A 17285-nucleotide genomic window follows, 5' to 3' on the forward strand; every position below is an offset into this window, starting at 1 on the left:
GCCCGTGAGCCATGGCCGCTGAGCCTGTGCGCCCGGATCCTGTGCTCCGCAACGGGAGAGGCCACAACAGTGAGAGGCCTGCATACTGAAAAAAAAAAAAAAAATTAATTTTGTAAATAATGATCTGTGATACAGTCTAAGGAGAATGCATCTTAGGCCCAGTCCTCTGCAGGAGCAGTTCACGGAGTATTTTTCATCACCTGCCTTGGGCTCTTCCAGACCATACACAAAACTGATATCCTTGATCCTCATAGCAATCCCCAAATTGTTGACCATAGCTTTTTATCCCCATTTAGCAGCAGCTGAAGAAATTAAGGCTCAGGTGGCAAGGTTAGTGAGTGGTGCAAGCCATTTATAATAATGGTAAAAAAAAAAAAAAGCATGGGCTCAAGTTAAATTTTGAATCAGTGTCTACAATAACTAGGAAGTGAGATAAAGCAGTCACTAGGAACACGTGGAAAAGATCGCTGAAAAATGAGACTCTGCCTGTTATTAAGTGTGAGTGTTGTCTCATTAGTCTTTCAGCCTGCTGACTGTGAAAAGTGTATTTGAGTTTTTTTCAAAGACCTTTTTGGCAACATAGAGTCACAAAATGCCACATTTCGCTCTTCATGGTTTTCACTGAAAATTTATGAACTTCAGCTTTTCAAGAGTTCCAAAGAGATGACCTATCATACTTCAGCAGTTCATTGTCTGTAGAATAGTTTTTAAGGACAGGTATGTTGCACTGTAATGAATATAGAGCCTGGACATTGTTTTGACTTGAAGGATGCATTTTGGTGTTTAAAAAGCTCTATCATGTGATGTAAAACAGCATCTCTGACTCCCCATTCGCCTAGACTTCAAAACTTGCAGTCGGCTTTGAGAACCTCACTCTGTATCTCCATCAGTTATCAAGTTCTGCATAGTCTTTTCTCTTACTCACTTTTCAAAGCAAATGTCGTTTCCTCCTTGAAGCCTGCCGTGATCTCACCTCTGATGTGTAGTTTCTTCTAACTTGGTGCACCCCTGGTACTTGGCATTTAATCACAGTGAGACTCAGCCCTTTACTGAATGTGATTTTTAATTTAAAAATGAGTATCTCTATTCCACTATGAAGCAGTGACCATATCTTACTCATTAGCATGTACTTATCACCTAACACACTGCCTGGCACATAGTGGGTTCTTTGCCTCATGATTTAGTGGAATGAATTGCTTTGATTATGGTGGAACCCTTTCTGAGACCAGAGATAACACTTCTTTGTAATATTCAAAGCCTAAATTGAGAAAAGAAGAAAGAAAAATTGTAGATAATAAACTTGAAATTATGTAGTAACCATGGGCTTTGTTATTGTGTGCCTGCCAAAAAAGTGACTCAAGGTTAAACCAAAATCTTTTCCTTCACAAATGGTGACTCCCCTCCCAGTATTAGTAGATTTTTGTTGGTAGTTTTATTTTAAAAGACCATGATAAACCTAGTAGGATAAGAATAAAATGAATGCCCACAAATTAGATCTGCCTGTGACTTTTTTACTAAGTGAATTCCCCCCCAGCTGCCATTGTGAGCGAGCTGTGTAGGTTTTGAAATTCAAAGTAGGGAACCCTAGAGTTTGTAGTGTCTCTTTTTTTCTTTTGAGGAATATGAGATCACCGTGCATATAAAACACACCCAAATGAACTCTGCCCAGTAGCAGTCTAGATAATGAAATGGAAAGTTTGTATCTGAGTTGCCGAGAATCTCGCATTTTGCCCTGTTACTACGACAACCACTTTGTGATCTAGAAGTGACAGGGAGCTTCCCTCAAGCTGAACGCAGCATGTCATTCTCTGTGTCCTGGTTGAAGAGCACTGAGTAGGTGCTTGTTAAGGAATCGGTCCAAAGGGAGTTTATAATATAAAAACTCAGATTAGTTTTAATATTGCAATACTTTTTGTCATTTTTGTGTTTCTCTTACTCTTTATTTAGACATTATTGAAAATTTTCTCATTAACCAGAAATGGACCCTTCTCCAACCCTCGAAAATACTGGAATACAATTTTTAGTTATTGTAAGAAAAAAAGGCAAAATGGTTGTTAAACTTTTGAGAATGCTTTGAGCATGCTTATTTAAATGCTTTGAATTGAATGAAATGTGCTCAATTACACAGATCTGTGCTTTTAAAAAACATTAGCATTTGCAATTCATACGTTGTAGTTTAATGCCTCATTTATATTTAACAGTATTATTTAGGTTGATTGTTAAGGTAATATTTAGCAGGAATAGTTAAGTGTGTAGCTTCAAGGACAGCTAAAAGGTCCATAATACAGAAATTTTAGCTGTTTAGGAGACGAAGTACATAAATATATATTAAAATCCTTTTATTATGACTTGTAAAGTTTAACACCTTTGGACCAATTCTAACTTCAGGATTATTTTTTGTGCCTCATATAATATGTTTCAATCTACCCATTTATCACTTTTATGAGTAGCATAAGTAAATTTAGTGCATCTGCATATTTATACACTTTAAATAGACCAATGTAAACAGTTTCTTATCTGCCATATGTTGAAATGTTTGAGTAAAGTAAAGACATAACTGCCTAGTCAACAAAGAATGGCATTGAATTGCACTGTTTTGGAAAAAAAAGTTAAGTGAACTAGATGGCTGTTAATCTGGTTCTTTAAATATCATAAACAAAAGTATCAGAATGTGTTTCCAAGGACAAAGGCGGAGTTTTCTGGGCTTTGATTGGTTGCTGCCTTGTCCTGTCCCGCAGCCATCCTTAATTGGCTTTGGTAGATTGGAATCACATAAGCAGAGTGACATTTATTACTTTCCTAGTTGTTTCTTTGCACTGAGCCCCGAGATTCCCAAGGAGTAACTGTAAAAGATTTCTTTCATTTCGTCCATGATCTACGGGAGGGGATCACTCTAAGAAGAGCAGGCATGAGTTTGAGTGCAAGAAGAGTCACTCTGCCTGCAATAACGCCCATAGTTCTACAGAAAAGGGTATGTGACTTCTGCCTTTTTTCTTTTCTTTTTCTTGCTGTTTTTTAATTTCCTGTTACTGTGTTTATTAATGTGTTGGAAACTTTCGTTACATATCCTGAGAGAGGCTATAATTCATTGAGGCTATAGGTGATTAAAGGATAGATTATTGAAATTAGACTATTAAAAAAAAAGCTGGGCCAGAACATCTCTGTAGTACGAAAAGCTCCATGTGAAAGTAGTTTGGTCTCGATTTCAGGGCGTTGTGATAGAGACTGTATTGAAGATTTTTCTTTCTTTTTTTTTTCCCCTTCTACTGTAACTTCAGGCCTCTTTGCCTTTAGTTCAATAGGCAATCTGCTAGCTATTATGTTTTATATTTGTTTACTAAGGAGCAGATTCTTTGTTTCACTATAATTCGTGATACATCCATCTTCATTGTTGAATGGACGATATAATTGTTTTACTGTTTAAAACATATGGCACCAGTTTCTTTTCCTCTGGTTTTCTACCCATTTCTATTGAGTTTCTGCTTACTTGCTTAAGAAAAACTTTCCATTAAGTTCCCTTGTGAAAAGGCTTTCTGTTAATTATTAATGCAGTCAATCCTGTGTGTGAAATATTTTGTCTGTTAGTTTTTTGTAAAGTTTATTTCTGTGTCTTACTTGCCACATCGTATTTTATAAGGTAATAAATACACCATGTGATGTAGCATTTAAGTAAAGCTGAATATACTAAACTTCTCTTGTAAATATACCAAATAAGAACCGTGTATTGAAATCCTTAAAGAATCAAATCTGTTGTATAGCAAAGAAAAAGCACCAAAACACATTTTGACACTGTGCTTTCTGAATGGTTTTGGTGACACTAGAAACTGTAATGTTTATTTCCGTACCTGACTTTTAATGGTTAACTATTAGTGTATTTCATTAAGTCAAAGGTCATGGTTTAATTTATTTGAAAATGACAAATCTTACAATTAGGGTGTCTTTTAAAAGAAGTGTCTCTTTTCATTGTTTTTAAGTTTTAGGTTTTTAATTTTTTTTTTTATCCAGTTGACTACTTATTCACCAGGGACATTTTACTTGGCAGTAAAACAGTATATGATAATTTTGCCAACATTTGTTCTTATCTTTCTTGATGTCTTTCTTTCATCTTAAGCAAATTTAATTAAAAATATTTTGCATTGAGCTGGAGTCTTTATTTTGATGTAGACTTAGTAGTACATTAATAATGACCATATAGATTACCTGAGTCACTGGCAATGTGAAAACGTATAATAGCGTATATCAAATCTATATCCTTATGTTTGGATTCTTCTTTATCCAGTTAATAATTCTTCTTTATCCAGTTAATTAATAATAATTTCTTTGGATTAACCAAGAAATTTTCATCATGTGGTTTTTTTGCACAACATATTGGTGTGGTGGAAAGCATGCCATCTGAATTCTCCATTTCCTAGCTGTGTGATCTTGGGCAAGTCATTTAAACTCTCTGAGTCACTACTTTCTCACCTATAATATAATAGTGGAGAGATTTGCATTAAATGCTCTCTTCAGTCTTATTTGTGTCTATAATTCTGTGACTCAAATAATATATTTTGAATTTTCATAAGTATAATAAAATATTTAAACCATTTCTTATTAGAGTATAAAACATTAGAAGAAGATGCTATCATTTTCAAGGATTTGGAGCAGTTAGTCTAGGGGAAATTTGTATGAGTAAATTTGTATGAGTAAAACTTAGCTAGAAAATAACACCCAGCACTGGTTGGTAAGTAGCAAAACAGGATTACTCTGGAAAGCTGTGATTATAAGTGATGTTAGGTCTGAGCTGCCAATGGATACATCATTGTGATTTCTCTTGGTTCTTTTATAATAAGCTTCTAGTCAGGTTTCTATTATAATAATTAACATAAGTCAAAATTCCCTAAGCCCAAGTCCATGTTATTGCTTTCCAGTTGGTACACATATTAAGTGTTCATATAATTTAGCGCATCATTTGCTGAAAATACTTAATGCTATTTCTTTCTCCCAACAGTTTAATCCCCAGAGGACCCATTGTTGATAAGACTGTTCTGAAAATCTTAGTATCTCTTATTTTAGAAACTGGGTGTTTTTCTGACTAAAAAATATCCATCTGCTCTGGTCACACCATGCCTTTGTTTTCTAAGATAGGAAATTATTCCACACTTGTAATTAACTTGTTTTCTATATGCACCATAGTTTAAGATGATACAAATTAATACAAGCATTTCTCAGTATTTTGGGGCAGCTTCTCATTTTCCAAAGAACCTAGGTGCCTTTTCCACAGGTTTGGTATAGAGTTGGCTCATCCTGAACGAGTGGTTCTTGCAAAATAATTTGTCAACTGGAATCCTAATCATTTGAAAGGCTGAGGGTATTTCTGAAAATGCTTAATAGTTTTAGGGAGTAATTTTCTTATCAGCAAGCATATCTGATCTAAGTGGGCATAAGATCTCCTGAGATTGGTTGGGAACTTGAACTTTAAACACGGCTCTTAACATGGTATGGATCTTTTTCGTAGCACATTAAATATACTTTCATCTTTGAGGAACAGACTAGTTCAGTGGACTCTCTGTCAAGTAAATTGGAAATAAATTTTTGACTTTTTCTAATTCTATCAGGATCCGATTTCCTTGATTCTAGTTAATCAAGGTTCCAGTGAAGAAAGTTTTATCATCTCTCTCAGAAATGATCGCATCCTCATCAAGTGTTCTGAATGAGCTCTTCACCTCATAGCATTTTTCTCAGATAACTAGGTTATGCCTTTTTTTTTTCAAATGAGAAGACTGAGTCTCTTGGATGTTGAGTGACTTATGCAAGATCATCCAGAAGGTCAATGGCAAAGCTAGAAATAGAATCTAGGTCTTGTGACTTCCACTGTGTTTCTCTTATTAGATATGTGTTACCTCCTGAAATTAATATGTTAATGAAATTGCCTCATGGTGTGTATAACTGCCATTCAACTTCTAGTCTGGAATTAGCTTAGGCAAATCTTTTCATCTTCCTCTGCACCTCCACCAACTCCCATATGCTCTAGTGTAGAAAACATTTTATTCAGACAGCAATTGTAAGCAACAAAGTGTGTGTGTGTGTGTGTGTGTGTGTGTGTGTGAGAGAGAGAGAGCGAGAGAGCGAGAGAGCGAGAGAGCGAGAGAGCGAGAGAGAGAGAGAGAGAGAGAGAGTATGAGAGAGAGATGGAAAGACAGTTTTACCCAGCGTTCATTACATCAAGAAACAATTTTAAGGTCCCAGAGAGTTAACAAAAACTCAAGCATTGTAAGGCTTATACTAAGTGCAATATAAAATTCACATTCTTTTTATATAAAGGTTGGAAGGTCTGAAGGCCAGATGCCCATATTCTGATTCTGTGGGTAGGAAGATTTCTACCTCTGTCAGATTAAAATTGTTCTGCAAATTGTTTCCAAGCATTTCTACATTCTTTAGCCATACTACAATTATGAGAGACTTTCATAGGCACACAGAATTCTAACGTGTCTTCCAGAATCTCAGAGAAAAAAGGAATACTTTTTAGAATATATTTTTTATAAGATTCAAATCATTTGAAAATCCAAAATTCATGAGTATAATATGGAGCAATGCCATTTATCAAAAGATCCAATTCCCCATCTATACAAGAGAATAGTTTGTTATATTCATTTCCCTCCTCATACAATTAGAATTATTGCTGTGAATTTCTAAAAACAATTTTGTAAAGAATGAAAGAATATAGATCATCATCATATCACTATTTTGCCCAGAAGCTTTTAAATACATACAAAATCAGTCCAAGCGAATGTAGCATTCACTGTGCTTTGCGGCCTTTGAAACCTTTGGGGGTTTCCTCAGCTTCATATGAAGCCTCCACTCCAGCACATCGTTTTTCTCCTTGTGCTCCAAACAGGGTTTGGTGCTTGTCCCACTGTACTTCTGCACGCAGTTTTGTGCTCCATGACCTGTAGACAACTCCAGGATCCTGTTACTGTCTGTGTCCCAGCTCAGGCTGTGGTACCATCCGGAAACCTTCTAAGACTGTTTCTTATTACATCTGTCTTAATGGTGTCTTGACTCGAGTGTCCATGGATCCACCTTTATGACTCATTTCTCAGTGCAGTAACTACTGCCATGTGACATCAATTTTGTTATTACCTTTTATGATATTTAAGTCTTATTAGCTCTCCTTAGGTGTGTATCTTAAGCTTTCTGGCTTTTCATATTTGACTTTTAGTTTTTTCTATGGACCTTGTGTATGTTTTATATATCTTGTATTATTTGGTTTTCAAAATTTGTTTTTACATTTTTAAGGGAAACACCCTTTAAATAAAGTGCTTTGTCAGTTACAGGCTGAATTTAATTTCATGTAACCGGAAAACTCAAATGACAGCATATTAAACAGGGGAGAGATTTATTTTTCTTTCACTTTACAAGAAGAATTGGTCCCAGGCTAATGTAGCCGTCCAGCAATGTCCTTAGGCAACCAAGCTCCTTCCTGCTTTCTATTGTGTCTTCCTTAGTGTGGGTCCCTTTTCCTTTTATGGAAAGATAAATGCAGATCGCTAGCCATCCGGCTCACATTCCTGGCATACAAAATGGGAAGAACCAAGGGCATACAGGCTAGTTCTGCCAGTTATTAACGTGCCACTGGGGAATAACTGGGAGCTTCTGATCATATCTTACTGGCTAGGATTGTGTCACGTGGTCTGGATCCAAGGGAAGCCAGGAAATGTAGGCCTTGACCTGCACGCACTGCCCTTCTCACCAGAATTAGGAAATGGGGAGGATGGCTTTTGGTGGGGAACTAGCTGTCTCCACTGTCAGTGACTCCTGTGTATTAGGCATGCAGAAAATATTTGTCCCTTGGATTTTTATTATTGTCTTGCCAGGTATAGAATATAGTTATGCTTTTTGAACAAATGTATTCTATCACTTGATTGGAGATAGTAGAAGGTGTAGTAAGTGGGGAGAGAGCAGATTTCCTGTGTAGGGGAGGGTAATGGAATGCATAGATGGTGACCTGAGTTTAGATGGCTGGCTTGCTTGGAAAGTGGTTGTGAAGTGGGAGTGAGTACTATTATTGCTGTTTACCTGGAGCTCTCATTCTCCCTAAACCTTGATCTTTCTTCTGCCCTTTTAATTTTTATACAGGGTAACATAGTTGCATATTCACCCAGGAAGGGTACCATATAGATGAATGGATTTTGTGTTTTCACAAAATGTTTCCTTTCCCTAAAAGTGAGTTTTTTACGTAGTGTGCTGTAGTGGAGATTGTTTGTGTGTTTTAGCTAGGAAACCCTGAGTTTGAGCTCAGCTCTGTCACTGATCAGTGTTATGACTTTAGGTGTCTTCTTTTAAACCTTTCAAAAATTCAGTTTCTCTGTTTTGCGGATAATGATGCTTCCTCACAGAACAGTTGCAAGGATTAAATAGGATAAATATTTAGAAGACTTGACACGTAGTAGAAGCTCAACAAATGTGAATTTCTTTTTTTCCCCCTCATCTGGGGAATGGCGTGTGTTACTAGTTTCATAAATGGTTTAAAATCTCCCTATTACTGTGATTTAAATTTTTTTGGGGGGTGGGGGCTCTATCCTATTAAGTATTGATAGCTATTCAAAAGTTTTCTTGTAGCAAATGAATCAAACAAAAAGTAGTTGTCCTTGATACAGTGCAGCCAGGGAACGAAAGACAGTATGCCTCTCAAATTCTTGTTCCCTCTGCTTACTTTCTGTATACAGACTCTAATTTGAATTAAAAAAAATTAATCCATTTATATGCTGATTAATCCATTTATATGCTGATAAATATTTTTTTAAAAAATTTGGGAATGTAGATTTAAATAGAATAAGATAGGTGGTTAGATTACTTCTTTCAGTCTCCTAGGGAATATCAGGCAGGGACTTCTGGCTTACATATTTGCAAGAGGTACAGTTGTACCTAGTGTTAAGACATTGTTTCAGTAGACAGAGGTGACATTACTGGAATGTGAGCTATATGATGGTAGGGGCTGTGTCATCTTTGATCATCATTAGACTCAAGTGCCCAGCACAGGGAATGTACAAAGTTGGGATATAATTACTATTCATTGAATAAACACAATTTTTGAAAAAACAAAATTGGGCTTTTTTGATACCGACCTGTCATTGGCATTTCCATCTCTGCATTTGTGTCTCTGTGGCGTTCATTTCCTTTTTCCTGGATTGCATACCTTGTGGTAATAAGCTGTGCACTCAGGGCCCACCTCAGCTGGTCCACCTTGCTTTTTCATGAGCTCTGTCTCCACCCCCTCCCTCCCTCCCAGCTCGTTCCTGTGAGTAATTTTGAGCACTCCCTGCCCTCCACACCAGTAGAAATAAAAACAGCTATACTATGTTCAGCGCTGATTACACTCTCTTTAATCCTCATAAGAACCCTACAAGATTGGTGGACAAACCCAGGCTGGGATGAGAAAAGTGAGCCCTGGAGAAGTTAAGTGTCTTACCCAAAGCACAGTGCTACAAGTCAGGACTGAGCCCAGGTGGGCCCCGCCCTGCACAGGGGCTGCCTGTCAGAATTGATGGGCACACATGTGACGCAGAGCTGCGCTCCATTGCGTGGCTGCAGTGCCCTTGCCTTTCACCTATAGTCTACTCATCAGACAAATCTCACCTTTTTTTTTTTTTACCTGTCTGTCTGTTGCCCTCCTAGCTATTGTTTCCTCGTTGTACACTCCAGTCTTACCTCACCTCAAAGATATAGTGAGTAAACCATATGTCAGAGCTCCTTGGAGCTCAATAGGAATCTCTTGGGACTTACTAATTGTGCTTTAAAAAATTTATAATAATAGTCACTATTATGAATTGAGTGCTATCAGTTTGCCATCATTTTGCCCATTTTACAGGATGAGGAATCTGAGACTCCTCATTGATAAGCTCATGGTGTAGGATCTGATCCCAGAGCAGATTCCGGAGTGCACCATCGCCACAAGCACCTGGACTGAACCTCCATGAGAATGAGGGCCATGTCTCGTATTAGTTTGCAAACTACAGTGTCTGGTCCACGTTTGGCAATGAAGGCAGATTAAAAATAGCTGGGCTGATTAACAGTCTAAGACTCTTGCTTGGGGGGAGCAGTCTTAGGGCTGGCTCGCCTTGGCGGTACCCCAGCGCCCGAAGCCAAACCTAGAAAATAAGAATCTCTTTTGGCAGAAAAAAGAAGTAAGTCTTTTGGTTATTTCAGATATTTCGGGTATTAAGCCCTCTGAAAGATAAAGATTTTCTACCCCTGTATGATATTACAAATGCTTTCTCTTAAGACAGTTTCTAAAGAGCAATTAAAAAACCATTTTGGCTAAACAGCATTGTCCTATATGCTTGACAGCCTCCTAATTGAGCCTGCGTATTTGGGCGTATACATTCAGTTGTATTTGTGAAATACCAGGAATATTATTTTATAGTTTCAGAAGTCAAATGAGTTTGGGTGGTTCTATCAGGATTTGAAGAAGATTTTGACATCACCATTCTAAATGCCAAGGAGGATCTCCAGCTTGAGTTGCAGGAAAGGGGACTTTATATTATATACCACCTGAAGTGACTACATATATGCCACTCCAACCCATCCCCAACCCTTCTTATTAAAGATGTAGACATAATTTATCTTAAAAATTCAAATAGTTAAGAATGTTTAAAAATATATTTAATTTTTTTAGAAGCTTGCAACTATTTTAAGCAGTACCTCTATGTATGTTAAAGTTGTAGTTTTCAAAGCATTGTTTTCTTTCTCTATTTGCACCAAGAAATAAAGACTCCCTCTGCTGGCTGTTTCTATATATGCAATTTTTCTGGCAAGTTGTGCTAAAAAAAGTGAAACACAAAGAATAACCTTTTTTGACATTCAAAAAGCTGGGTGCTTTGGGACATACGTGCAACTTTATATTTGGGTTTTTAGTTATCTAATGCTTTAATGCAAGATGTTGTGTCGAAGCAGCAGCTTAAAGCTGCATGAAAATTAGGTAAGCAGAGTGGAAAGAACAGGATGAGGTAGGAGCCCAGAGATTGGGGTTCCCAGGCTGGTTCTGCCAGGGACCAGCTGGAGATCCCCCGGCAAGTCAGGTCCTCTTCAGTCTCAGCTTCTTCACTTGTAGAATGAGAAGGTTTCAGGAGACGTTTTCTAAGAGTCCTAACCTTTAGGATTTTATGATTCTAACAGTATTGATTCCATTTCTTTTACAGGAATATACATGTTTTACACTGATGCACATGCTTTGCACTGATATAAAATAAATATTTAGAAACGTGAGGGAAAGGTAAAATGACAAAAATGGATATAAATCAGTTATTCCTAGTGCTATCACAGTATGGGAATGTTAGATCTAGAAAGTGATAGTTTGCATGGTAAGTTCATAAAATAATACCCCCCAGATGTACCAGAAAGACTGAATATAGTATATTTCATTGATTCTACGGCACCTTAAATTACAAGAAGCATCATTATCTTATATGCTTCCAATTAAATTATGACATACCATTGATGGTAAGTTACATCTAAGTTACAGAGAAGTTAAATGTGAGAAGGTGTGCTTTTACAAATCAGTGAAACAAGGTAGTTCCTAAAAGTGCTTCAGTTGATGCCAGACAGCTCAAGAATTAACAATAAAAAGTCTGATGTGTCCTGGACTCTGATAAATATTCTCTTTCCTCTCCTCGTGTTTTCCCCTCTCTTCTAAACACTTCTCCCTTCACCCCTCCCCAACTTGTCCTTCTTTCTCACTGTGTGAAACAGTTATTAACTTTTTCACTTAGGCATGTCTTATGGTTATTCTGGGAACAAACGACTGCTGAAAAACTGAAATGAGATACTGGAATAACATTGTGTCCAACATAAGCATGACCAGTGGTTTTCTGCTTTGAATATGAATAAGCATTAGCACTTGTGAAGGGTTTTTTAAACTTCAAAGGTGAATTAGTCAGCACTGGCATCTTCACAGGAATTACATGAGTTTTAAAAACACTGAGGCTTCAGAGAACGCTCCTTTGATGAAGTCACTGGAAATGTTAGAGTGGGATTTGTGATCTGACCCTCTTTATTATTCGTATTGGATTTAGGTCCTAAAATAACATGAATATATACATATGTATATGTGTGCGTCCATGGTTTGGGATATTTTTAGGCTTAGTTTTTAATGTTTGCTTTCTTTTATAATGAAGTTAGAGCTGTTTCTTTTGCTTTTTTTTTTTTTTTTTTTTAACCATGTAAGAGCACACTGAAAGGGCTTCTGATTTCTTGCTTTATAAAATTGAACACCCGCTTGAGTTAGGGTCTTTCTTGCTATCCTCTAGGGAGAAAGAAAGCCCAAGGAAGGCGCAGGCTGCCTGGCTCTTGGCCTGAGACGGAGAGCAGAGAGGGTCAAGAACAGAGTAGAGCACAGGGGCTTCAAGGAGACTTTCTTGGCCCCCCTTTGCCTGCAGACCGGCTTTCTTCTCTTGGTCGGAAGCCTAGACATGGCATGATTTGGCAGTGTCATTGATCTAGACAGTCAGGTGGGACAGTGCTAAATCCCCTGCCATGCCAGGTTTGGGGCATTTCCAGTAGCAAGGCCACACTGGGTCTCGTGGGCCTGATGCTGGATGGGAAGTGAATTCATACAGCATAAAGCTTCACCTTTGCATTTTGAATTCATACAGAACTTGCAGAAGATCTATATGGATCCCCAGCCACACAGGTCCTTTAACTCTGAATTAGTTAATCTCTTTATCCCCGCATGCCCTCTAAGGTTACTGCTGAAATGTAATGACCTACAAATGTGTACAAGTCCAGAGTTTTTACAGAGGTGGTGTGGGGATGATTCATTCTTGTGACCTTGAGGATTGTGGAAAGAGCCTGGATCCGTGGTCATTTGATGGAACTGCCTCACCAGACCCTGAGCTATCCTCCTCTGGTTTCAAATGTGAGAAAAAAAAAACAAACCTTTAATTTGATTAATAAGCCATTGTTGGGTAGATTTTTCTATTACTTAGAGCCGAATTTGTTCCTAAATGATTAGCTCACCATGTAGTTATTTATCATTATTTTCTTATCACTTTGTAATCTTATTCTGGTAAAACTGTCTTTTTAAAATTGAATTCTTTATTTCCAACCATTGAAAAAAGCTACTTTATCATTTGTGTATCTTAAAAAGGATCCCCTCTTGAGGTGGCCTCCTTGCTAGTTTGCACCGATAGAAACCAGTGTCTAGCAGTGCTGGGCAAAGACGCTTCTCCACGGACCTTCCAGCACCTGTGCACCTGTGCTTCCTCACCTCTTCCTCATAACTCAGTCCCTCTGATCTCAGGACAGTGGTCTGTGTGCTGTTCCATGTGTATTTTTTGCCTCTTCAGTCCTTGGTATCTTTGCTCATGATACTTGTTCCACACAGATGTTCTTTCTTTTTCTTTTTTTTTAATTCTCAGAGTTCCAGACTTAAAATGGGCCAGAGAAGTCACCTTATCTACCTTTGTTCAGTCCACAGATTTCTTGAAAACTTGCCTATGTTTTCTCTTTGGTCCCATGTGTGTCCTTTCTTCCCTAGAGGTTTTTAAACTCTGTGAGGTTTCCAAGCTACTGTTTTGGAATCCCTAATATTGTCTCCTATAAGGCCATTCATGACGGTGTCAGTCGTCCCTAAAGGGATATTTACACTGTGCCAGGCCCCATGCTGACTGCTGGGGACACAATGGGAAGCACATATTGACATTATTCCTGGTGTCATGCAGCATGCTGAGTAGTAGAAGCTTATGGATAATAATTATGTAGTTGCACATATGCATACGTGAAACAAAGGGCCTGGACCTAAACTGGGAGTAGCATTGAAAACTTCCCCACAGAATGAATGGTTTATCTGAAGGATGAGAAATAGGAGGTGGGTGGACAGTATTCTAGGCAGCAGTAGTAGGTGCAAAGGCCCTGTGTCAGGAAGGAGCATAGCTATTCCAAGAAACTGAGAAAATATATGGTCAGAGTTAGAGAATAAGGAAAGGATTATAGGGAATAAAGTTGAAAGGGGCTTTTGGCATATTTTTGGCATATTCATGGATATGAAATGGACCTGTTTATGTCAATCAATTCCTGTAATTCTGATATTGGTGACAATATCTATTTTGAGTTAATGAACATGTACTGCTCATGCTCAAATATGTAGTTGAATATCTCTTTCAATGGAGATAATTTGATTCCCTATGACCTGATTTCTCTAAACTATGTACTGTTTTGCTCTTAATAAATATTTGACAGCTAGCAAAATAATGAAGGATAGCAATATGGAAGCGACAGCTTTTCTTGAGCTGTTGGGATCTTTGGGAACAGTCTTTGTTTTTAAATATAACATTTTGTTAGAGGTTTCGAATAAGTAATAATGAATGTATTATTTGCCGTTTCCCTTCAGGGGAACATATTGAGTTGCTTAATTCAAAACATCTAAGACTGTCTCCTCTTATCTTAGGACACTACATTCCTTATTTAGAAGAACATAAAAATCCAGGGCTGCTCTGACCTCTATATAAAAATATTTCACTGATTTAGGTACATTGCCTATCTGTTAAAAATAATGGAGAAAAAAATCTGAAACATTAAAATATAGCTTTATAATCTTACTGTACTTGGATGATAAAATTTTAAAGAGTGGGAGAAATAAGCTTTACTTTGGGACCTAGTTGAAATCAAATTTGTATGGGCCTTGTTTCTTATTTTCTATTAATTATATCTAAACAATATATATAATTAAGAGATATAATAAATGCATTTATTTTTCTGTTGAAAAGTTGTATACTTTTCATTGTGGTAAGATCTTGGTATTTAAATAATGGTGTTTAAATTATTTTAAATTAAATATTAATTAATAAGAATTAATATTTAATTAAATATTAAATGTGGTATTTAAATGTAGTTAATCTAAAAATCAAATTTAAATTCTCCCCAAATAGAAACTTTGACACCCAAGATAACCATGCCCAACCGTCTTTTTCCTTCCCTTTTGCTCTTTCTTCTTTTTCTAAAAAAAAGTCTCTCACTTCATCCTGTGGATTCTTGCTCATATAGTTATGTTTAATCTGTGCTCGTTTTTTACCTGCTGAATAATTATCCCATTTTGCCTCCTTTCTTCTCTGAAGAAACAAAGGATAAGCGATTAAGTAGCTAGTTACTTACCGATGGGTCCAATGCCCCTTTCTGCTCTGTGGCATTGCCAAATGACCAGATGAGAACCCTGAGTTTTTTTACACATATTCTAGGATGAATCCAGTTTGGAAAGGAATGAGGCATCCCATTCCATCACTTTCTTGGGTCTGCAGGAAGGAGGAGAAAGGCTGACCGCTTAGCCTCTGCCCAGTGCTTTCCTGAAGCTTTCCACATAATCTGTTCTGAGAATCAGAATTTCCGGGGATTATAGCAGATGAATACTATGTGTGCTTTGGGGAGAAAGCAATACATATTGAATTGATTTTCAAATTCAAGCTCTGTGTTTTCAGAAATGGCCTTTGTCTTATATTTTAAATAGTTCATCTCTTTTAGTCCCTTGGCTTTAGGGGCCTCAAACTTCTTTTCTGAAAAGTTAACCATTTCTTGCTCTGTGTATTTCAACATTGTTGTGTCTACTGCTTTCAAAATGCGTTATGTTAATTTTTTAACCTCTTGCCTCCACTTTTCATGGAGGGCAGCCTAGGGGACTTGAGGTATAAAGTATATAAACTGCCTTGATAAGGATGTCAGCCAAAACAGAGATCTGCTCCACCCACATTCCAGCATATTCTCTGCAGGGGCTACTGTGTCTTTATATTACATTTTCATTGCTAGATGCCATATGCTCCCGGCACAGTTTTTGAAGCTGTAAACCACTCTGAAGGCCAAGGTTGCTCCGATTGTCAGGATTACAGTGACACTGAGGGCTTCCTCAACACAGCCTGTGTGTACACTGTTGGCTGTCCTTGGGAGCTCTCTCTGTTCCTGCTGGTGGGATGTTATAGACAGATCTTATCAATGCATGTTTTTCTTACTAATCAAGTGTGTCTGCTCATTGATGAGACAAAGAAAGTTCCTGTTGTTCTTTAGGGTCCAGGCAGGATTTCTTCCTGCTGGCATGCAATTGCAAATGATCTCGTGGATCAATTGTTATGAATTCTTCTTACCCTATTTTTTACTTTATATAGCAAGGTGGGGATTTGGGCCACTGAACTGGGAATGTATAATATCCCTTTATTAAATAGCATGATTATATGACCTTCAGGTGTCTTTTTACCTTTCAGTATGTAGAGGAAACAGGATACCACTATTTTACTCCAATGATTCTTAAGAGCAGCCCTGCCATTTGGTTTTTACATGATCACAAAAGTTTGTACCTGGGCTTCCCTGGTGGCGCAGTGGTTGAGAGTCCGCCTGCCGATGCAGGGGACCACGGGTTCATGCCCCGGTCTGGGAAGATCCCACATGCCGTGGAGCGGCTGGGCCCGTGAGCCATGGCCGCTGAGCCTGCGCGTCCGGAGCCTGTGCTCCACAACGGGAGAGACCACAACAGTGAGAGGCCTGCGTACCGCAAAAAAAAATAAAAAAAAAAGTTTGTACCTTAGTTTTAATCCGTACTAGTCTTATATCAATATCTTTACTTATGACTTGACTTTTTTTCTTAAACAGGAAGGTTTAGTATACTAATATTTTTGGCATATTCAACTCTACTAGAGAGTTAAGGCTTAGACTATCTTTCCCTTTTTCATATATTTCAAGGAGAAATAAATAGAAATAAAAATGAGATTTTTTAACAAAGGCTCCCCATCAGTAGTATAAGGAATTTTTCATAAGTACTGAATAAATCTGAGAGCTGACAGGGACTTACTGCTGTGGAAGATCAACCAAAATAAATTTTTATCGTTCGTAGATGAATGTGTATTTTGGACAAATGTCAGCATTAAATGGGATTATTTTTTAAGAAGAAGAGTTTGAAATGGAGCTCAAACAAAAGTATTGTTTTTTCCTAACAGGTGTTATTAATTTAAAAAATGAGTACATGCACTTATTCCAGAAATTTAAGTTAGCCTCGTCCTTCTAAATTTGTGTGTCTCCGTTCTTGGCAACTTATTTCTTTCCAATTTGCAGCAAAATCAACTGAAGAGATTAATGGCATTTCTAATTGGTTAGGTATCTTTTTCATTTTCCCCAACTTTACCTCTTACTCTATTCTTGCCCTCTTCTTGAATTTGGCTTAGACTTCAGAATGTCTCCAGATTTTCATTTGTTAATTCCTCTGATATAAAAACTAGAGCATGAAAAATAAGAGGCATGCTTCTGTTACCCCAGGGGATGGGCATTTATTG

The 17285-nt window shown here is 37.5% G+C and overlaps 1 protein-coding gene across 10 annotated transcripts in view; it reads left to right on the top strand.

Annotated features, from left to right (window-relative positions):
• The window catches only part of GRB14 (growth factor receptor bound protein 14), a 125923-nt gene that overhangs the window by 53700 nt on the left and 54938 nt on the right, over nucleotides 1–17285 (top strand). The window contains exon 1 of one of the 10 annotated variants that reach the window (XM_060152762.1): nucleotides 2810–2971. The exons of 8 other annotated variants lie outside the window; for them this stretch is intronic. In XM_060152762.1, the coding sequence (XP_060008745.1) occupies nucleotides 2909–2971 (63 nt within the window). In that variant the 5' untranslated portion in view covers nucleotides 2810–2908. Of the gene's footprint in view, nucleotides 1–2809; nucleotides 2972–17285 lie in introns of those variants that run through there. One more of the 10 variants, XM_060152764.1, reaches the window with a different exon arrangement.

This window comes from Lagenorhynchus albirostris, chromosome 6 (genome assembly GCF_949774975.1).
Source record: "Lagenorhynchus albirostris chromosome 6, mLagAlb1.1, whole genome shotgun sequence".
NCBI lineage: Eukaryota > Metazoa > Chordata > Mammalia > Artiodactyla > Delphinidae > Lagenorhynchus > Lagenorhynchus albirostris.